At 35.7% G+C, this 24631-nt stretch overlaps 1 protein-coding gene across 1 annotated transcript; it reads left to right on the forward strand.

Annotated features, from left to right (window-relative positions):
* The first annotated feature begins 1560 nt into the window (after nucleotides 1-1560).
* LOC121738874 lies at nucleotides 1561-24512 on the forward strand. The gene is made up of 7 exons (XM_042131138.1): nucleotides 1561-1807; nucleotides 12656-12811; nucleotides 15065-15248; nucleotides 15852-16103; nucleotides 19573-19647; nucleotides 20972-21081; nucleotides 24365-24512. The coding sequence occupies exons 1-7, from the start codon at nucleotides 1640-1642 to the stop codon at nucleotides 24500-24502; spliced, it is 1083 nt and encodes a 360-aa protein (XP_041987072.1). The 5' UTR covers nucleotides 1561-1639; the 3' UTR covers nucleotides 24503-24512.
* Nucleotides 24513-24631: the final 119 nt, after the last annotated feature.

Genomic DNA, 24631 nt, shown 5'->3' on the forward strand with positions numbered 1-24631 from the left:
AATGGCAACAGGTAGGTAGGTCTCAAAGTCCTTAGTTATATGTGTAATCTAATATTTATTAATAATATTAAAACAAAATAAAAAATAAGGGTGGCTCCCATACGAAAACCACAATTTTTGGCCTAATCTTGCTCTATAATGGTACGGAACCCTTCGTGCGCGGGCCCGACTCGCACTTGGCCGATTATTTATCTAGTGCAAACATTTTGTTTTTCAAAAATTAAGTATTCAAGGTATTTACATAATAATTAATTTAAAACAATATTTCAAAATTCTATTATTTATTTAATTTTAAATAGAACATGACGATTGAAGTTTGGATGACCTATTTTCCATTACATTGCGTACCTGTATCGATTACCATTCAATTGCTAATTATAGTGCTAATATCATTTACTGTGGATAATTACAGGAATGTTAAAGTACCTAGAGGCAAAATCAGGAAGCTTAATTCCATTATAAAGGGTGGTAACTGGTTATTTAAAAAAAGGCGTACCTACTTAGTAGACGTAAGAAGATTTGGTCGAATCTTGAGATATCTACTAAATTTTAGTCATGACTCATGATCCGCCAGCTTGGCTTGACACCACCCGACCAAATGACATTAGTTCGTCATCTGCATATTAATTTTATCTGATGGTATTATGGTTCCAAATTCCAATTCACCCTACGAGTCAATGTGTCCGTATATTGTGACTAGCTTCGTGGATCGTACCGCTAAATAATATGATAGTGACGCTGATGATGCATGAAGTCATGTGTAAACATGAGCTAACAACGGCCAAACGAAACAATTGTGCTGTTAATCACGGCTCCATTGAATGCGAGAGTCTTGTAGAGCCTGACATGCATATCGACTGTGTCAAATTAGCGGAATGTGTATTGTTTATCTCAGTATGGTAATTATACGCAGAATTTAGTGTTAGAGACAGTGTAGATTCAAATAGGAATGACGACAAGGTCAAAGATTAGCTGATTTTTTAAATAAAATAAAGACATAGCGGAAAAAATACGTATTCCCAAAATTTTAGCTTAATGGGCGCTGCTGGTAAAGGAGAACTGTCAAAAATGACGTTTTTGTATGATAGAAGCGTTAGTTCCTTTTCTCGCCACGTTCATAAACAGCCTTGTCGAACTGTAACTCACCGTACCCTTGTTTTTTCATAAAATCTAATTATAAGGCAGAGTTTTCGTCAACGTACTCTGACATTGGCGATTCACTAAGGAGGCAAGTTTTTAAAAAGAAGATGAAGAAGGTCTATTTTATGTGAGTTTTGAATTGTGATATCTTGGAGAGTTTTATGTTCATTTTTTCACCGATATTTCTATTTTTGAGTGATCCTTCACTTACCAACAAGAAAAACAAAATTCGTCATGCCTAAGAACAGCAAAATGACGTTTTACATTCTAGTTGATTGTGTTAATTTTTTTTAACTCTAATTTTCCGCCATTTTCGCACTTACCTTACCTCTCCCGACATTTTCGCCAGGTTGTTTCTTTATTTTTCAAAAGTCAAATACTGATACATGTCAATGTCATGTTTTGAGCGTTCTCCTCTTGTTTACCGGGATATTTTTGCCATTAAAAATACCTCAACAATCATAGTTTATATGCCAACAAAATTAAGATAAACATCAAAATGTCATTGTGGAAGTTCAGGCATGATAATCCTAAACCGATGGTCGTGACGGACGGATACTTGTTCCAGGATAAAGAAGCTCTTACGGCCTGTCAGCGAGAATGCTCCCGGAGATTTGCCACGACTCTGAGGATAGAGCAGGAGGCTTACCTCTCTCAACACCCCGAGGTACCTGTAAATTACTAGAGGGGTTCCTGTAGCTGTATAGTGAAGAGTCTCAATTGACTGTAAGAGTTACAGTTATTTTGTATAAGTACAATCTTCTGATGATTTTTGGGAAATCAATATTGTGGGTGACAATTTTTATCAAAATTTATAGTAAAGTAAGTTACTAGCCTAAAAAAGAAATGCTTGGAAAAGTCGAAAGCCGAAATTTTAACTTTGGTACTTTGTTTAGAGTAGTTAGGAGATAAACATACTAAAAGTCCTGACCCCTCCGAGGTGAGCCCGAGGTTGTTTTCTGCTTACTCATCAAAAAAAGTGCTTCGTACGAAATTCTCTTCTACTACATAATAAAAGCTAATTAAAATCTCTACAACTTCGTTCTTTACACTTTGTATCTATCTTCAATCATTGCCTAGCTATGAGCATTTAAAATTGGCTGATTTTTAAAGTGTGTTTTTTAGGGTTTCGCCCCCCTTCGGGCTTACCTCGGAGGGGTCAGGACTTTTTGTATGTTTATCTCCTAACTAGTCTCAACAAGGTGCCAAAGTCAAATTACCCAGGTTCTGGGCCAGGGGGGGGGGGAGTAAGGGGCAAAACAGATTTTTCATAAGCTAGGTGTTTATAAAGAATAAAAAAATTAATAATTTTTAGTTGTAAAATATTGTATTGCAAACAAATGGCAAAAATTCGTTTTCTTAATTTTTAATTTTTATAGATAAAAGTACTAGGTAATATACTTAGTAGGGACGTCAACATGATCCAGGGGGGGGGGGGGCAGCTGCCCCCCTGCCCCCCCTCGGTACGCCCATAAACAAGAAGCAAAATAAAAAACCATGCCTTTAATGGTATGAAAAAATTGCCTTTCAGTAAACAAAACCGAACGGACAAATAACACGTCGCAGCCCACAGGTCGTGCATAATCCGATGTGGGGACGATAAATGCAGTATTCGATATGCTTTAACAAACAGAAAATGATTTAGTATCTGTTTGTAATTTAAAAAGTTGTAGTTGAATTGATACTGCGAGTATAATATAAGTAAGCTTCTTAAATCAAATGAAGATCCTCACGGCAAGCGACCGTGACCGAGAAAAATTCAAATAAAATTGCCACTTTATGCTTTATGGCAAAACTCAAATAAAATTGCCACTTTATGCTTTATGGTAAGCCATATAGCATAAAGTGGCAATTTTATTTGAATTTTTGTCAATTTGAATTTTATTTGAAGATCTTCACGGCAAGCGACCGTGGCCGACAAAAATTCAAATAAAATTGCCACTTTAGGCTATATGGCTTACCATAAAGCATAAAGTGGCAATTTTATTTGAGTTTTGCCATAAAGCATAAAGTGGCAATTTTATTTGAATTTTTGTCGGTCACGGTCGCTTGCCGTGAGGATCTTCATTTAATTTAAGAAGACGTTTTATATGAAACCCGATGTTTTATATGAAACCCGAGCAATTATATGAAACCTTAGTTTCAAATAATTGCTCGGGTTTCATATAAAACGGGTCACATGATGGAAAGCAACTTCCGTCGCCCATAGACACTCGCAACATCAGAAGAGCTGCAGGTGCGTTGCCGGCCTTGAGGGAATAGTTGAGGAATAGGGTAACATGGTAGGGGAAGGTAGGGAAGGGAAAAGAATAAACTCAGTCACTCGGCGAAACACAGCGCAAGCGCTGTTTCACGCCGGTTTCCAGTGAGCCCGTGGTATTTCTCCGGTCGTGCCGAAGCATGGCTCTCCCACGTAAGAAGTTTCTTCCAACTAATCTTCGAAAGGACTAAAAACATTTCAACAAATTTATTTACGATGTAATAATTAATTCTGGCTACTTTGCAGCTTGTAAAATCGTTCATTTTGTCCTGCGCAAATGTATTGTTAGTCCAGGGTCGATAATTTTAAAACCAAAAAAAATCATAATAGGATGAAACCCATTAGAAAAGCAGGGAAATATGATAAAAATGAAAGGAAAAATAATTTACGGGCGATCTGAGGTTGGGAAGGGGATGGGGGTGAGTTTTTAAGGGTAAAAAACGGTTTTTCTCGATTTCCGGCAAAACTAAAAGTCCTATCGAAAAAAGTCAAATGGAAAAGTTGTAGATAATAAAAAGATCTAAAACTTTTGTATTTACACTTTTTTCACATAACCTCAAAATTTATGTGAAAAATTCAAAAAACCAAGTTTTTGGTTTTTTATTTTTATCTTTTACTAAAATTTTTTTTTTAACGAAATTTTGTGAAAACTTACCTTTTTATGTCCCAAATACGCTGTAATTTATTTAATTAAAAATATAAATTTTGAATTAATATCGAAAAAACACCCTAATTTTCAATCGAAAATTCACCCGTCAAAATATCAGCTTTTTTCAAAAAGTTGGTGTGGTTTCTGTTCGTTGGAATCTCTACTTTCCGATGGTAAAAAAAATATATATGTTACTATGGTAAATCTTCTCAGAAAATGCAAAAATTCAAAAAAACTTGAATTCGAAAAATTTTTTTAAATTATTATAAATAATTTCATCTAAAAAATGTGTTTGCTGCAATTTGTTTCAATTAAAAAGTTGATTTATTTAATTCTAATTACATTTATGTCATAGAAAATCTCATTATAGATAAATATAAATGTAAATCGTACTATTAAATGTAGATGCTTTATTCTCATTACGTTATTCATTACAATATTTTTAAACACATTAATCTCATCATTCATAAATACCTTATCTTCAATTCTAATCACTTATTCATAAGTTTTTGTCTTTTTGATGGCATTTCTTCATCGTTAGATTCGTCAAACATCTCCGATTCTAGTAGATCTTCGAAATCTTCATCACCTTCTTCCTCTCCAACATTACTTCCAGACTGCGTTGGTTCTTCATCCACAATATCTTCTGAATCATTAACTTCCTCATAGGTTTCTTTTTCAATATTGGAGCAATTCTCAGAACCATGACAGTTTGAACACAAATTTGTGCATTTTAAACCATGTTTTCGGCAACCACATTTTAAACTGTTACATCCAGTTTCACAGCTGCAGCAAATTGTTTTGAGCAATATTTCCGGAATTAATTCTTTTTGTGTAAATTTGGGCATAATTCCACGTTGAAATTGCTTCCAGCCCCAATCTGTTGCTGTTAGTTCGTTACCCAACCAAGTTTGAATATATTTACGATATATATTTTATATATTTTTTTTAGATTTTAAATATATTTTTTATAGATTTTGAAATATATTTTTTTTCATGGGATTAACTAAATTTGTTTGTGCAAAATTAAGGAGATAATTATTTTTTTATCTTGTACTAAAATATCATTTAATGTAACAGCTGCTACGAAATATATAGTATATAATAGTAGGTATGTATAAAGTAAGACCCAGACCCGCCTAGCCCCTTCCCCACTTCTCCACGAAATACCTTTTGATGGGCTACAATTTTTCGTAGGTCACTCAGGTATATCTACTCAGGTATAATATATATAATTTATCTCAAAATAGTTATAAATAAGCATCTACGCATATAATTTAAAGAAAATTAGACAACTTTCTCCAAATATTGTAGATGTCTTATTAAATATTAATTTAATTAACTTATTTGTTTGTTAATTATAGTAGTATATTTTTATTTGCAATTTTTTTGTTATCAACGTCACATGTAATCTAACGTTTTTCGAGTAATTAAAGTCTAAATTTTAATAAATAGCTCAAAATTATTTATAATAATTAAAAAAAATTTTTCAAATTCAAGGGTTTTTTAATTTTTGCGTTTTCTGAGAAGATTTACCATAGTAACATATTTTTTTTTTCACCATCGGAAAGTAGAGATTTCAACGAACAGAAACCACACCAACTTTTTGAAAAAAGCTGATATGTTGACGGGTGAATTTTCGATTGAAAATTAGGGTGTTTTTTCGATATTAATTCAAAATAAGGTGAAAAAATAAATATTTTTAATTAAATAAATTACAGCGTATTTGGGACATAAAAAGGTAAGTTTTCACAAAATTTCGTTAAAAAAAAAAATGTTTGTAAAAGATAAAAATAAAAAACCAAAAACTTGGTTTTTTGAATTTTTCACATAAATTTTGAGGTTATGTGAAAAAAGTGTAAATACAAAAGTTTTAGATCTTTTTATTATCTACAACTTTTCCATTTGACTTTCTCGATAGGACTTTTAGTTTTGCCGGAAATCGAGAAAAACCGTTTTTTACCCTTAAAAACTCACCCCCATCCCCTTCCCAACCTCAGATCGCCCGTAAATTATTTTTCCTTTCATTTTTATCATATTTCCCTCCTTTTCTAATGGGTTTCATTCTATTATAATTTTTTTTCACTTTTCATTATTTTTAAAGGCTTCTACCCTGGTCTATGTGGCGTGGAGTGACGCACGGTTTTAACACAAACAGTTATGAGGTAACCAACACCTGTAAAGTTTCGGTTTTATAGTGCTCCAGATTTATGTAATATTGACGGCCACGGGCTTCACCTGCGTGGAATTAAAAAAGATTTAACCAACCCTTTCCACGTGTTCGCTTTCCCCGAACGGTCGAAAGGTTTCGAAGATTGTTCTCATAAGGCATTGTTCTCATAAGCTTTATATAACTTATGTAACTAGAGATCGCCTAATGGTCGAAATTCGACCTCCAATAAAATATTACATTAAATAAGTTTCAAATTTCAACAATGATTTCAACCTCAGAACAGGAAAATAAGGACAAGTGTTATGTAGCGCTGTTTATATGGAAACCTATGTCGCCGACTTCAATGACACTATATTGTCATACTCGATTTACACTCGCGCGTGACCCACGAGGCGAGCCGCGAGACGCGCCGCGTCCCTGAGTGTAAACTCGAGCTCGCGGCTCGTCTCGCAGCGCGGCTCGCGGCTCGCAGGGCTCGCGTCGGGAGCAATTTCCAAAGGAGCTCGAGGGGGACGCGAGCTTTGTGTTTACACTCGCGCTTCAACGCGAGCTGCGAGACGCGCTGCGAGCCGAGCCACGAGACGCGAGTATAAATCTCGTATCAGAATAGTGTCAACGGTACATGGTCTAGACGTGATGTCGGTATATCTACGGTGTCGATAATATTTTACTAGCTGTTGCCCGCGACTTCGTCCGCGTGGACTTCAGTAAATAGCGCGCGATGTCAACAAAATTGGTGTCAAAAGCTTCTAAAAAAAGACCCTGGTACCCATTAACGGCCGTTCCCAATATTTGATCTATCTCTGGTTTTGCCCTACTAGAGACAGGAATAGCTCACATTATACATTAAAGACATATATTTTATGTCAATTGTGAGCTATTCCTATCTCTAGTAGGGCAAAACCAGAGATAGATCAAATATTGGGAACGGCCGTAAATCAATACAGCTGTGCAGTGTGCACACAATAAGTTTTTTTTTTTTTTATATTAAACTTTATATTTTATGCCAAATTTTAAAGCTTATTTAGCCCCCAATTACACAACTTTAGGCTGCGTTTCCGCTGAAGCGGAGCGGAGCTTAGCGGTGCCCGAATTGACCAATCTTGCTATTCCAGCGATGACATGATTCCCGGAATGACAGCAAAGATTTCGAGTATTTTCGAGCATGGTGATTGGTCAATTCGACACCGCTAAGCTCCGCTCCGCTTCAGTGGAAACGCAGCCTTACCCATAAACTATTTATCATTGATAGGTTTAAGGTAACGTCACTGCACAGATAAAGTACTGAGTTAATTAATACCGTAGAATAGATATAACAATCGAAAAAAATCGAAACTTAAATGTAAGATGATACCACGTCTTATAGAAAGACTTTTGAGCAAGCGTCAGCGCGATGCCGCTCGAGAGACGCACGGCGCTATCTAATATGAATTTTTGGAACTAACTTAATTTGAACAAATTTACGCATTTTCACCCCCTTACAACCCTTTTTTTCCAGTAAAAAAGTAGCCTATATCCTTTCTCAGGCTTAAGACTATCTGTATACAAAATTTCATTACAATCGGTAGTTTTGGCGTTTGGCGTGTAAGCGAGACTGACAGACAGACAGAGATACTTTCGCATTTATAATATTAGTATAGATTATGTGCACACTGCACAGCTGGTTTTGGGTATTTTGATTAATTAAGGGCCGCGCTACACCGGAATGGCAGCGGCGAGGCGAGCACTTTCAGCGCTGCCATTCCGGTGTAGCGCGGCCAATGCGCGGCGCGGCATTCAGGGGTACCACTTACCAGGGTTTTAAAAAGTTTTTAAATTTGACACAAATTTTGTTGACACCGCGTGCTATAAAGTACTATAAACTAAAGTCCACGCGGACGAAGTCGCGGGCAACAGCTAGTTATGAATAATAAAAACAATATATAATAAAGTAGGTATGATTAGTTCTGTTACAATAATGAAGTAAAAAATAAAACGCCATCTGTTTTCATATATTAGAATTAAAATGTTGATTGCATTGATATAATATTTTCTGGTTGGAATATAGCTCAACACGGTACACTCGAACTCCTTTATTTTAGAGCGCCTTCTGTTGTCAACTTGTCACATATATTAGAAATGCAGTAGGAGTTCTATAAGATAAGATAGATTGATTATTATTATACCAAGTGATAATATTATTAAACATAATATTCTAATGTATTAAAAACTATAAACAAAAACATAATAACTAATAAGTATGATTAGTTCTATGTTACAATGAAGTAAAAAATAAAACGCCATCTGTTGAATCGTATTAGAACTAAAATGTTCATTGCATCGATATATTTCTGGATTTTTTTATAATATTATACATAAAATATATTAAAGATTTTTGAAATATTATTTTAATTAATACACATCTAAGACCCAGGAACATTGAAAACTTTTTGTTCCGCCTGCGGGACTCGAACCCAGGACCCCCGGGATGAGCGCTGGCCACGCGCAATGCGAATTAATTTTCATCGATATTTTCATGGAAATAAGATATTTTCCCACATCAAAATGTAGCCTATGTCCTTTCTCAGACTCTAGAATAACTGTGTACAAAATTTCATTGCAATAGATAAACATACATATTATATAATTTTTAGGATTCCGTACCCAAAAGGAAAAAAAGAGACCCTATTCCTAAAACTTCTTAATGTCTGTTTGTCTGTTTCGGCTGTATATCTCAATAACCGCTACACTTCTGAAATTTTCACAGATTGTGTATGTCTGTTACCGCTATAATAACAGATACTAAAACAAATTAAATTAAATATTTATTAAATATTTTATTTCCCACACAACAAACGTGATTTTTTTTCTATTTTTTGCTCGATATCAATAATGGCAGCAGTAGGTAGGCACCTGAAAAGTACAAAATACTCCATTGTATTTATACTTTAACAATTAATAATAAAATTAAAATAAACTAAATAATTAAGGATCCATACAAAACACATTATTTGCCTAATTTTGCTTTATTATGATACGGAACCCTTCGTGCGCGAGATCAACTCGCACTTGGCCGATTTTTTCATACATTTCTCTTTGAATTTTGCGTCTTTAGGGAAACTGAAATAGAACTAAAAGCGATGAAAGTAATACAAATCATTCTTCAAAGATGCACTAATTATTGTGAGTTATTATATTATGAGTAAGCATTAAGCACCACTTCTGTCGACCATAAAATAAAACTTCCGCATATTTATAATAAATTTAGACCTTCCGCGCGGCTTCACCCCATCTGACTGTTGGCGCCATCATAACAAATGGCGCCAAGAGTCCCCTAGATCGCGCTATCGCTTGCTCATAATTATAACATATTATTATGTATTTCTATAAAAGGTGTTACCATGTTGAGCTAAGCTTTTCGATTCTTTCGATTGTTATACACGTTATTAATTAATAACTCACCTACCAACTTAGAAGGCAGAAACAACAGCGCCAAAACTACTGAAGCGATTGTAATGAAATTTTGTACACAGATATTCTAAGGCCTGAGAAAGGACATAGGCTTTTTTACTGGAAAAAAGGGTTGTAAGAGGGTGTTTATGCGTAAATTTGTTCAATTTAAGTTAGTTCCAAAGTTCATAACAGATGGTGCAAAGAGTCGCCTAGATCGCGCTATCGCTTGCTCATAATATTATGTATTTCTATAAGAGGTGGTACAGGGTACTATGTTGTGTTCGATTTTTCGATTCTTTCGATTGTTATATACGTTATCAAATAACTCACCTACCAACATAGATATCAGAAACAACAGCATACTAGTGATGGGACTCGAATCAGAAATTAGTATTCTAATCCATTCGAATCAGCAAAAAAATAATCGAATCGTGATTCGAATCAACCTTTGATTCGAATAGACTGTTGATTCGAATCAAATCTTTAATTCGAATAGATTGTTGATTCAAATAAAATCCTTGATTCGAATCACGATTTAAATCAATAATCATACAGAAAGACATAACTACAACGAAATGAAGCCTCGTCCTTGGCCTTATGGCGGCTCTCGACATAAGCGAACGCGTTGGCCAACGCGTCTGCAGACGCGTTGGCCCAATGTGTAGAACGGGCGTTCGCGCGTTGGCCGTAGGTATTTAGACGTTGGCCAACGCGCGAACGCCCGTTCTACACATTGGGCCAACGCGTCTGCAGACGCGTTGGCCAACGCGTTCGCCTATGTCGAGAGCCGCCATTAGGCGCCCTTCAATCATATATATATATATATATATATATATATATATATATATATATATATATATATATATATATATGTTCAACGTCAGTTGTAACTTTTAAATATAATACCTCTAGTTAATTTAGGTGAAGAAATGAAACCTTTAAATGTTTTGTGGCTTATCTCGTAGCTTTAAATCTCTCGCTCATCTCGATCATGGAGGTAAGAATCTTTTTAAATGTTTAATAATAAGTTCAGTAGCTCGTAAGGAAACTGGTTTTTAAATTTTATAACATCCATAAATACGGTAGAGCCGAGGCATAAATTTCCCTGATTTTAACGCCAGCTTAGTAGCAATATAGCGACTCCCCAACACTATTTTTAATGTGATTTAACTTGGCCATGACATAGTAAGAGGGTGAAACAAAGCTTGGGAAATATATATATATATATATAATAATTGAATATGACTGTGACTTCACAAAACATTAATTAATAAAATAACCAAAAGGACGTAAATCTACAGAAATTAAAAATAATTTACTTAAAAAAAATGTCCTTAATAATTAGTTGAGTTTACGAGATGTATATATTGAATATATTTTGTCTCAATAAATATTTATATTATACCTATCTGTTATGTGATAACACTAAAACAATAGTTAGTGAAAACAATTGGTTTAACAAAATGCTTTACAAAAATCAAAAATGCCAAAGGAAAGCTCTCAAAGAAATCTAATATTATGACGTACTTATATAAAATTCTCGTGTCACGGGGTGCGTGGGTAAACTCCTCTGAAACTAAACGGCTCGACCGATTTTCGTAAATCTTAACGATCATATCGGCTAGGGTTGAGAACGAGGAAGAAGCGCAAGGCTCCCTCCAAGACTCGGCTGCGTAAGCGGCCTGGAGCCGATGAGGCAGGGGCGAGTCAAAACGCCCCCGCCATGGAGGTGGAAGCCTAGGCCTGTGGGCAGTTGATCGGGGGATCACTGCCCACAGCATAGGCCCCGAGGAGAAAGGCTCCCTTTGATGCCCGGGGAGCCTCTCAGTGAAGGCAGGCGGCAGCGCAGGCTGCTGCAATGATGTGGTGCCAGAAGCGGTGAGGACGCGGTGCGATAACGATCCCGCTCCTTCGCGTGTAGCGTTGACGAGGGCATGGGGGGGTTTTAGTCGGTAAACCTCCGGTGACCCGGAGGGAGTCCGACATACCCCTGCCCCTTCCCCCGAGGGGCGGGGGATGCGTAAGAGCATGCTATCTCGCTCGGTCGGAAGATCTTCCTTTTCGGCCGCCACTAACAACGTTAAATTGGTGGCCACCGACAAGAACACGCATCCTTCTGGACATCAATCATCATCAACACTCCCCGCCCCTCCGCACCACGTCAGCAGACATCAAGCATAACCGGGTCGCCTCGACCATAAGCCGCGTTGGGCGTCCGCGCCGGTCGAACTCGTGTCTGGCTTGAATGGGGCAACCATAGGCTACAACGACCGGTCAACAAGCAGAGCACGGGGTCCCTCTCTTAGTCATTGCACGCGTAGCTTCGGCCCACACCTGACAACACAAGCGCATCCTAGAATACCACAGGTCTTCGGGGGGGGAGTGATGTGGCGGTACCCACAATTCGCCTAACAATCCTGCATCGCGCTATCGAAGTTTCGGAGAACGGCAAGATATTATATACAACGTCTGAAATGACGTCAGTGGGCTTCGGCCTGACTGAGCATGCTATCTCGCTCGGTCGGAAGATCTTCCTTTTCGGCCGCCACTAACAACGTTAAAATGTAGACACTTAAATATTTTACAAAGTTCTCAATTATAGGTGTTCTTTATTATTTAATTACAAAATTAAAATAAAATTAATAATTAAGGCTCTCATACAAAAAAAACACATTTTTCACTACTTTCGCTCTAAACGGTACGGAACCCTTCGTCGTCGGCGTAAAAAAACGACCAAGTGCGAGTCCGACTCGCACTTGGTCGTTTTTTTACGTTATCCTATGCTGTTGCTGTCCTACTGCTGGGTAAAGGCCTCCCCCAGGGTCTCCCATTTTTCATTACCATACTTCACGACACGAGTTTAATTTGTAACAACAATTTCTGTACATTGTGCAACGATAGTCACTTTCCATCTATGATCCATGATCCTTTTGCTCGTTCACCCCTTGGTCTAAAAAATAAATAAAAAAGACTCGAACATGAATTTTTAATTTGAATTCAGGTAAAGGCAATGCTGGAAGTATTCGTGAGTAAAATGGTCCACGCCAACAAAAAGACTGGGATCATGAAAATGGCTGCCGAGCATTTCACAAGACCTATTGAAGAGCTAGACTCGGAAATTAGGCAGAGGCTCTCTTTGCCACCAAATGTGCCGTATGTAAGTGCTGATTTTATTTACCCATATCAAAAGTCATAACCTAAAATTAGGGTAAAAATTATAAAAAATATGTCTGTAACATTTTTGGAGTTCGCATAATACTTATATTATGATTGCTGCAGAAAAAAAATGGTTTTATTTCAAAAGTTTTAGTGCGGTCACTATATTTAGTTACTTAAGTTAATAAGTGATATAAAAAAGATTTTCAAATTATTCTACTATGCTAATTTGATTAACATAGTATTAAAACGTTGCTTATGTTTTGAAAAATTATCTGGGTATATTCATTTATGTAGTTTTTTTATGGTTCCGTACCCAAAGGTCCCTATTACTAAGACTTCAATGTCTGTCTGTCCGTCTGCTTGTCTGCAGGCTGTATCTCAAGAACCGCAATAGCTAGACTTCTGAAATTTTCACAGAATTTGTATATATATGTTGCCGCTATAACAAAAAATACTAAAAACATAATAAAATTAATATTTAAGAGGGGCTCCAATACAAGAAGCGTATTTTGGCCTTTTTTGCTCCTAATTAATAATGGCAGCTAGGCACTTGAAATTTCCACAAAATCCTTGATTATATAATTTGTAATTCGCGTTCGCTGCGAAGCTTGCTTATCATAAATGTTTGTAGTGCTTGAACAGGTCTGATAAACCTGGTATCTCATTTTTAAAAAGGCATCAAGTTTCTATCCATATCCCGGGCGAAGGTAGTTTAGAAGGTAGTTCACTAATGAACTTTATACATTTTCATTCATTCAAACCTAGCATTGTTGATCCTGGGTTCATATTTCTATGAACGGCTTTCACCACGCCATTAAAACCTCGTTCGCATACGATGAAAACTTACTACCAGATCGAAAATACCTGGTATCGCATGGTATGGTAGGTTATAGGTACAAAAAGTCAGTCTCGCAGTTAACGTGTTAATAATAAAATTAAAATAAAATAAATATTTGAGGGAGGGATGTTCAAGGGAGGAAATAAATAAATTTTATTTAATATTTAAATAATAAATATTTCCCATACAAAAAACTCAATTTTTTTGCCTACTTTCGCTCTATAATTATGGTACAGAACCCTTCGTGCGCGAGTCCGACTCGCACTTGGCGGATTTTGATTCATTAGTTCATTTACTCATAAGCATTTTCATAGGCATTCTTCACCTTTACTACCAATATAAAGTGCGTGACTATTATGATAATAATTGACTTATACGCTATTATATCTTATTGATTGATTCCTAATGAACCTATCGATATCTACTTTATCGATTGCTTTGCTATAATAAATTAAATTGCATTACAGTGAGCTTAATTTATATTTGATTGAGCCATTCCAATATACTGTAGCTATGAGCATTTCGCCCGTAATGATTGTGTCATCTGCAATGTAATGAGATCCATCGGATTCCAAGTAAGCAATATTGAGGTTGAATAGTGATGAGTAAAGCGAGCCAGATCTTGGTCTTGGTCAAGTAGGTCTGAATTTGGTCTTGATAGTCGATCTTGCCAGCTAGCCTGACAAAATGTTTTTTTTTTTTTTGCGAAAAAAGCCGACACCGAGATTAAAATACCAAGGAGAGAACATTATGTTGACTATAAAAAAAAGTTTAGAAATGCATGGTCTCACATAAAAAAAAAAAAAAAAAACGTGCGAGTGCGAGTCAGATCCGCGCATGAAGGGTTCCGTCCAGTTATAGAACAAAAATAGAAGATTTCAAAAGTCTAGCTATATCTAGACTTTTGAAATCTCCTATTTTTGTTACCGCTATAGCGGTTCTTGAGATACAGAAGACTTGACGGACGGACAGACAAAAAAGTAATAGGGTCCCATTTTTACCCTTTCAGTAGGGAACCCTAAAGATTATGATGTCGGGTAAAAAATTACTAGGCTTATTCAGGATACAAAGAAGTATTTTTAGTTACAACTTTAAATATTTCGATTAAAATTAAAATATGTATTTAAATTATAATCCAAAAGCTATTAATTAATGCTCTGTTGCATATATTTTATCAGTAAAATATATACAGCTCTTTTAAAACTGCTGTAAAATAATAATATGATTTCCGGGAATAATCCGCTACACTAATATGACCAATATTTATTTCTCTTTTCCAAAAATAAGTGAATAACGGCTTTACTATTTCTGGTAAAAAGTTATTGAAATATCTCTACTAATATATTTTATATCAAATATATATATTTTTTGCGAGATTTGTATCAATATGGTCCATTTTATATTGATTTCCAGAATCAGACTAAAAATGCTTTTAAATATGAGGATCATGACCTTGAGATTGATATGAGGCAACTGATATCAGAACACAATCCGACAAAGATGGGCCAAGACTCAGACGCCTCTTCGTCGTTAGCGTATACTGAATCATCTACGTTCTTTTCGATTAATACTTCAGAAACTACTTTACCTACTCCAGGTATATTATGTTCAGAATAATTTATATGTTCACACACAGGTGTTATGGATAAACAATGCATGATAAACAATTAAACTTTTTAATCGGGACTTAACGCGACTTATTCTGGTAGTAATGCTACTACGAGTACATACTTTTTCTCGACGTTTCGGCCGTGTTGCAACGGCCGTGGTCACGAGGGGACTGAACTTAACGCGACTTATTTAAGTAGCATTACTACTTAAATAAGTCGCGTCAAGTCCCGATTAAAAAGTTTAATTATAATGCAACGCGAAAGTTTAAAAAGCATGATAAACAAGTCTCACAACCCTTAACATAAAGAAATAAATAATGCACTTCTAATTGTTTGAAATTGAAAGCTATAAGAGTAACTCATAGATTTGACTTGTAACTTCATAATAATCTGAAATTTACCAGCTGTAGCTGTAGGCAGAACATAATATTATTATTTGTTTCTATCTATCAACGTTCGCAATAGTATCAAATTGTTATTTGTCTGATGTTGCTAGCATTAACGTCAGACAATACGTATTATGTGTCTCAAAACCATCAACCCACTTTCAATTCTCTAGCAATCTCTATTAACTGCAAACAAAATTCCAGATCCAGCGCCTACACCAATACCGACGCTATCCGAACATTGCTTTTCACTGATCACCAATGCCATCAATAAAGCTGTATACCTTCATGTAGATGAAGAGGCACTAACCTATGACATAGCCTATACTGAGCTGATGAAACTAGTGGAACAGGCTATGGATATCACTGTAGTGGAGATCAAAGAAGATATTGCTCAGATGCTATTCAATGCTTACAGGCGTTTTGAATATGAAATTATAGAGAGAGAAAGAATTGGTACGTTACTAATTAACTTAAATATATTTTTTAAACTATAATAATGAGTGATTAAAGTACAGGCAGAACAAAATAAATATTTTTTGTTGTCTTATGTTTTTATACGGATAAATAATAACAATTAATCCGCAAAAGTCTACAAAACCGTGTTGAATGTTTTAATCTTGATAATGATGAAGAGATTATTGCCTGGCACCATCAGGAAATTTTTCTGTATAAATGAAAGCCAAGATTTCGACTCTACTACACAATCTTTATCAATATTAGCTTGGCTAAATAGTTACACAATAGATACACATAAAGTGAAAAATTCATTGAGAGTTCATTTATTATTTAAACAATAGTTTTATTTTAGAAATAGTTCTAAGCCTTTAAATGACACATTTCTAAGATTTGGAAATTTAAACTGTATAAAACTAATTTGATGAATATCCTCCTGTAATATTTTAGATTTAATAAAAAAAATCTCTTCACAATTAATTACAACAGGCAACAGATGATCCGGCCATAATCTCTTAAGTGCCAACCGAATTTCAATCGATATCTCTTTAAACTTTATTAGTTCCGGCTTACTAAGCTGGGTGATCACAAGATATTAATAGAATGTTAAGTTGTAATCAAAGCGACGTGAGTAACACCTTAATTTTGTGGTACTCTGTAGGTTTAGAGCTCGGCTCGAAGGTCGTGAGTTTGATTCCTACGTTGGAACGTTTATTCTGTGGTTAGGGTAATCCACGCTCGTTACATCGTCTATCAGAAAAAAAAAACATGTGTCCATAGAATATATGGAAAAAGGCCTGCACCGTCGATGAAAGATGTCTGTGGTTATGATCGTGACGATTAAGCCCGGCCGCACATTGTCCGAATTCTGATCAGAAACAGTTGAATTTCGCCGGACCGCCACCCTGCACACTATCTGAAATATCCTTCCGGCGAGTTCGAGCTCACTTGGTTCAGTACAAAATGTAAGAGACAGCGCGGACGTTCAACTGTTTCTGATCAGGAATTTCGGACAATGTGCGGCCGGGCTAATAAGTGTAGTATTTTAAATTTCTATGTAGGTAATAATAATAATAATGATACTGTCACGTCGTCCATAGGCGAATATTATCAGGTCACATGTCATGCATTATCCACGTGATATTTGGATTCTCGGTTAATGCCCTTTTCTCTATCAAATCTTATATTTTATTTTTCGCAGTTCATGTAATCTGCTCTTTGTTCATGATACATAAGTGATACCACAGAATACATATTAGTGGTGATACAAACTCGTAAGTCGTATGTTTTGCGTAACAAGACAAATCCTTTGTAACTAAAAGACTTTGATATCAAAGAAAAGATTATTCCTGACTTTCTGGTTTTGTAAATGTTATCTATTAAGATTAACTTAATACTATTGTCGGAAAGAAGGGGAAGCATAAAACACGGGATAAGCGATTACATTCACCCATGGACACCGGAGGTTTTGTAAGTGCGTGCCTTAAGAGGATACACCAGGGACTAGAGAAATAAATAAAAAGTACGTGTAATATCTATAGCTGTCTCCCTTACCTCAAGCCTATACCGCAGAACGCGATAGAGACAACTGCAGAAAATCCAGAAAATCAACGATTCGTTGTCCCCTGATTCCTTCTCCAAAACTTAACCGATTTAAGCACTTTTTCACTAAAGTTTAAAGAAAGGCTTGAGCTGTGTTCCTATGTTTTGCTTTTTTTTGTATAATCTAGCCAAATCTGTTTTCTGGACGTTTGAACACAGCGGAAAATCTGGTCAATTTTTGCGTTTTTGAACGTTCATATCTTATTTAATAATTAAATTACGAAAAAATGAAAACATAGGGACATTGTGTTAGTGGCCGTAGATATTCAGGAAAAAAATTATAACTCTACTAGCATTATCCAGGGAGGAAACAGGGGACAACGTTTGTATGGAAAAAAGGGTGGTGTGGACTCCTCTTAAAAAACTAATTGAAACGAAAACAGACTTGACTGGTGGCAGTACGGCCTCATATAAAAATCAACGCTTGTAGAATCATATTATGCTATAGTTAGGATTTTTCTGAGCAACAGTACGAGGGCTGCTATTTATGTATCCGGAATTAAAAAAAGAAACAAACATATATCATTTAATATGGTTTTATTGCTTTTCAAAATATTCGCCGCGATGATCGACACACTTTTGCATACGCTGGAACCAATTTTCATAGCACTTTTTCCATTCTGATTGAGGTATCTCCAAAACGTGCATTTTGAACGCATCAACAGCCTCTTCGCGGCTCGAAAAACGTTGACCACGTAATTTGTTCTTCGCGTATGGAAATAAAAAGAAATCGTTAGGTGCCAAATCAGGGCTGTACGGCGGATGACCAGTCAATTCGATCTTTTGACCCTCCAAAAACTGAGTTGTTTCAGCTGAGGTGTGACAGCTAGCATTGTCGTGATGTAATATGATTCTGCGTTGTCGGTTGTCCTTTCTTATTTCTTCAAAGACTTCTGGTAAACAAATGGTCGTATACCATTCAGAATTAACCGTTTTACGATTCTCTAATGGCACTGTAGCCACATGTCCATTAATTCCAAAAAAACAGGCGACCATTTTCTTCAAAGTACTTTTTGCACGAGTAACTTTTGTTGGTTTCGGCTCATCTTGGAACACCCACACCGTTGACTGTTGTTTAGTTTCGGGGTCATATGCATAGATCCAAGATTCATCACCTGTGTAGATATTATAAACGGCTTTTGACGTACCACGGTTGTATTTTTTTATCATTTTTTTGCACCAATCGACACGAGCCCGTTTTTGATCGATTGTCAAGTTGTGCGGAATCCAACGCGAATATATTTTTTTTACAGCCAAATGTTCGTGTAATATCTTATGTATGCTCGTCATACTTATGCCTAAGGACGCCTCTATCTCGCGATATGTAACATGACGATCACGCATTATTAGTTCCCGCACAGCATCTATATTTTGTGGGACAACAGCTGTTTTTGGGCGACCTTTATTTTCATCCGTGAGCATAGACCGCCCACGATTAAACTCACTGTACCAGTGATAAACAGTGGTTTTTGATGGTGCTTCATCTCCAAAAGTTGCAGTGAGTTGAATAAAGCACTGTTGTTGATTTAGCCCACGCCGAAAATCGTAGTAAATCATTGCACGAAAATGTTCACGCGTTAAATCCATGGCAAATGAAGACACGCAATTTTCAAAATGACGCCACAATGGAAAAATAATTGACAGTCACATGAAACAAAATGTATTCTTCAACCAAAGAGTTCTATTTTCAAATGTTGTTATTACTTTTTAAATATTGTTCTTGTAAGTGGCCAGTTCCGGATACATAAATAGCAGCCCTCGTAATTAGCATGAACGCACGTGTATAAATGCTCTGCTAATAATATTAGTATATACGTTCATTATTAAGACAATATCAGAAACGTTATCAATAACATACATTTTCCAGCTGCGGAATTGGCCTGGGTGAATAGAGTTAGCAAGAAAGTGAGGAAATCTGAAAGACTCCGCAAGAATTTTAGAGGTGCGTACGGTGCGTAATGAAAAATAATAGATAATTTTTGACACACAAAAATATTATAGTCCTCATGTAAGTCAAACTATAGTCAATGCTACAAAACTTTCGAGGTCAGTAAATGTTTTTTTTTTTTTTTTTTAATGAAATAAGGGGGCAAACGAGCAAACGGGTCACCTGATGGAAAGCAACTTCCGTCGCCCATGGACACTCGCAGCATCAGCTGCAGGTGCGTTGCCGGCCTTTTAAGAGGGAATAGGGTAATAGGGGAGGTTAGGGAAGGGAAGGGAAGGGGATTGGGGAGGGTAGGGAAGGGAATAGGGTAGGGGATTGGGCCTCCGGTAAACTCACTCACTCGGCGAAACACAGCGCAAGCGCTGTTTCACGCCGGTTTTCTGTGAGAACGTGGTATTTCTTCGGTCGAGCCGGCCCATTCGTGCCGAAGCATGGCTCTCCCACGTATAAAATTTTTAATAAACAAGGATTAATGCGATAATATCTAATCTTATTAAATTCGTTTCAGTAGGGACTAGAAATATGAGGAACGCCAGGTAATAAGCAGCTTATATAAAACCTTTACAAAGAGCCCTTCACAGTTCAACGCACTAGCTATGAATCAGAATATTACTGCACCCGATATTGACCGACTCGCATATTATATTTAGAGCATTGGACTAATAATCTAGGGTGATCACAGAAATATGAATCCAATTTCGATGAGATGACTAAATGAATGTAGTTCAAACATAATAATATTGTTATCGAGTGAATAATGAATGACTTTAATAAATGACTTAAACTAATACAGGTGCTCATAATATTTAGTTTGAATTAAGGACACCTGTTTTTTACCAAAAATCAAAATATAAAACAGGCGTTACTGATACTGCCCTGTATACAGTGCCGTAAATAGCCTTTTTTGGCCCTGTACGAGCTTATATAACTGCACCCTTGTTTTTTAACTGACCTCCAAAAAAGAGAAGGTTATAAATTATTATATGTTCGGCTGTGCATACATTTTTTTTTACTACATTGGAAAACATCTCTGGGGCGCAGCTGTAAGTACTTATCGGGAGCAATTCGAAAAAATAAGAGTCTACCTGGCCATTTTTGCGCCCCCCCAGAGTCTACGCCCTGTGCCTGGACACCGGTGGCACCGCCCTATTTACGGCACTGCCTGTATATCCAAACTGTATGTATATCCGATAATCATGTTGTTACTACGACAAATAATAATTAAATAGGGTCCCTTACAATCGACGTATTAGTCGTTTTATGCGGAACCCTTTCGAAGTTCAACTCCCGCTTGGTTTGTCAATTAATTTTTCAACAGGATATGAAACTGGCGAAACGGAAAGTGAAATATCAGCTATTGGCTCGAAAGTGCCTCCGCCTAAGCCCTGCATATGCGCACCTCAATTTAGCTTTAATCGATACCCGAAGGTAACTTGTTTGGCTTATTTTGTCCTCGATAACGGTTTTGATGACGTCTTATTTACATAACAGAAAGTATTTACTATTATTACTCGACTACGGCGAAGCAAAAAGGAGGGTTATGATTTTGACCTGTATGTACTATGTAGGTATGTGTTTGGAATTCACTTGTAGCCACATAACTAGACCATATTAACTCCAACTGTATATTAAATGTTTACAGCAAGGAGCTTAGTGACTTACATCTATTATGGCCTATTATGAATATTTAAAAAAAAGTGACAATACAAATCTATTGAGCGAACCGTCATTGCATCCTAAAAGGTTCTAAACATTATCTATATATTAATACGTGAGCCAAAAACTTTGTATCCCTTTTGACGAAAAATGGGGAAACGTAGGTGAATGAAATTTTGCACAGTTATAGTTTATATGGTGAAGGAGTGCATCGAGCTAATATTATTTTGAAATTATGCTTTTATCATACATTTTTTTAATGAATAAAACATTACACACACTACAACACACACACATAGGAAAAATGACAGATTTTTGAGTGACAAGTCTATACATATGAATTATACTCTTTTATTTATGGTTGAAGTCTGTTGACAACAAGGTGACAAATTGAAAATGGATTATAGTTTTTTTTATTGAATCTTAGATACTATTAGACAATGCTTACACGGCCAGTCTGAGATCAGCTGAGTCCCAGAGACAAGAGTTGAAAAATTTATGATAAAGTCAATATTTTTTTACAAGATATAGTTATTAGTCCTAATGTCGTTGAAACTAAGGTCGAATTTCGACCATTGGGCGATCTCTAGTATATTATTATATTGTGTATAAGTATGTATGTATGTGGGTATGGATGTTCATCTGTTCCCTTAAGCTACTTATCTTATTTTAACAAAATATGAGGTTATAGGCTACATGACATCACGTTAAATTGACTGTAGCGACATCTGGGGGACTTAAAGTAAAGAACAAAAAGTATATGTATAATATTTCCTGGCGGTGTCGTGTGGGATATCAAATGAAAGAGCTTTATTAGCACATTTCAAATATGTAAATATTATTAGCTATTTCTCTCACGGGTTTGCTTGCAATCACCTGATAATTGCAAGAATTCATAAATCACGAATTCAATGCAATATGAAACCATAAATAACTATTCATTTGCTCACTAGAACCAAATAAATTGTAAAAAATCCTTATGATCCTCGATCATTTGAGAAGTTGGAAAGGTTATGAAATTTGTCGAGCGAATCATAGCTCCAATATAATTGAAATAAAAATAAAGTTTAAAAAACTAAAACCCTACCACTAAAACACCATTTTAAAAGTACGAAACAAGAATACAGTTAATAGTTATACTGAAATGTTTAGACGATAGCCGTGGTCGTATGCCACCTACTTTAGCAAAACAGATTCAATAAATAAAGACATATAATAATAAAATTAAAGAGGCATGAATATTACGATCACGGCTATCATTTAAACATTTCCATAATATTATCACTATAAAATATTTTCTTGTCTCGTACTTTTAGAAGATGTTTTAATAGTCGGGTTTTAGTTTTTTAAACTTTATTTTCATTTTGTTAAAGTACTTATGTAATTTTATAACTGTTTAAAGTGAAGTAGGTAGTGATGGTTTTTTATCAACATAATATTATTTACTTATTAACTACTTGCGATTGTTTACATATTTAGTTGACTCAGATGACAGTGCGAAAATAAACAGAATCATTTTTAACAAAAAACTAAAACTGACTTCCAAGGTAAAAACAATAATAATATGAACTAAAAAGTATTAAATAACTCTTACTTTTAAATATTCCTTTTCAGAATTTGGCTAAATCTCAACTATTTCTGTACATACTACATAGTCTTCATTATTTTGAAGTCGGTACTAGTTCCAAAAGTTTCAGATATTCTGACATTGACTGAACTCACGATTAAATTAGCTGGTACCGACTTCAAAATAATGAAGACTGTAGTATGTACAGAAATAGTTGAGATTTAGCCAAATTACATTAATACAAGATAAGGCTTTATGCGTTAATAACCACTATGATTGTAACTATTCTTATTATGTTACTGTAAGCGAAATTGTGGTAAATGCTTGCAGGTACACAAACAGCGCAACAATCATCAAAAACATCAGCTTCGATGCAAAATATCACGAAAAGTACCACTAATGGGGTCATAATGTGATGACCCATGATATAATTATAATTGTGATGATGATGATTAATTCATATATTGGCTTATACTTTCAGTGGTTTAAACAACGCAAAAATCCCCGAACATGTATCTATAGGGATTCAAAAGTTCTGTTGGGTACCTTTGGATCCAGGGTATAACCTGGTGTGAAGTCTTACTTTTTGGTAGCATGTGCATCGAACATTTCAGAAAAATTTAAATCACTATATTATGTTTCCATACAAATTTCAAGGACTCCTCAACTCCTCAAGGACCCCATCATCAGATCACCACTTTTGTGAACATAGTACCAAATTCGAGTTAAACCCTATACAACACAAAAATAATTTTGAAAATCGGACCACAAACGGCTGAGTGATCGTTGAACATACAAAAAATAGATACATACAGCCGAACGTATTACCTCCTCCTTTTTGGAAGTCGGTTAAAAAATAAAATGTTTCAGTAAAAGCCTTATGAGGCTAATTTTATTTTTAACCACAACATAAAGCACAGGGTAATTATACACGGGGAAGGAAACACAGACGGACGGTGCTGCGCCAAGATAATGTTATTTCCAAGATAATTAAATAAAAGCACAGATGATGTATTTTTAGAATGTTTAACTGTTCCTAATGTAAAATAGTTTTGGTGTCTAAAACATTGTGGTCCAAAGTAGTAGACAATTTGACACTGACATTTAGGGCCTGTTTCACCACTTTCTGATAAAGTGCCGAATAGGTTATCGCAACTTTTTTGACAAATTTTCCATACTTGATCTGTCAAGTTAATGCTTGGTGGATAGCCTATTCGTCACTTATCAGGAAGTGGTGAAACAGACCCTTAATAGTACTTATTATAATTTATAAGGTACATGACTATTGACCGTTATGTTTCGTGGCCTGTAGGCTGTACCTACTACAATAACTTTGAGATACACTCCAGATTGTTGATGATTTATTTGTTTATATAATATTTTTTACAACAAGTAACAACTTTAATCTACAATCACACAATTCATAATCTCTCCGATAAATACCTAAGTAAGTGATGATAATGATGGCATAAAAATATTTTGTTTCAGGACCGTTTCGGAATTTATTTGCCCCGTGAGGAGGAATTTAGCGACGGTAATGTCACAGCAATTCCAGACATCTCTCAAGCCAAAATATCAAGGAGAGCGTCAATTAAAAGCAATGCAACAAAAGATTCAAGCAAATAAGGTGACAAGTGGAAATCTTAATTTTTTGCGATTTATACCAAGTATGTCACTGTTTCTTGAAAATTTTTGAATAAAGTTATACAGTTATATTATAGTTAATGTACGTTCTTATTTGTAGAATTTTACCCG

This window comes from Aricia agestis, chromosome Z (assembly GCF_905147365.1).
Source record: "Aricia agestis chromosome Z, ilAriAges1.1, whole genome shotgun sequence".
Lineage (NCBI taxonomy): Eukaryota > Metazoa > Arthropoda > Insecta > Lepidoptera > Lycaenidae > Aricia > Aricia agestis.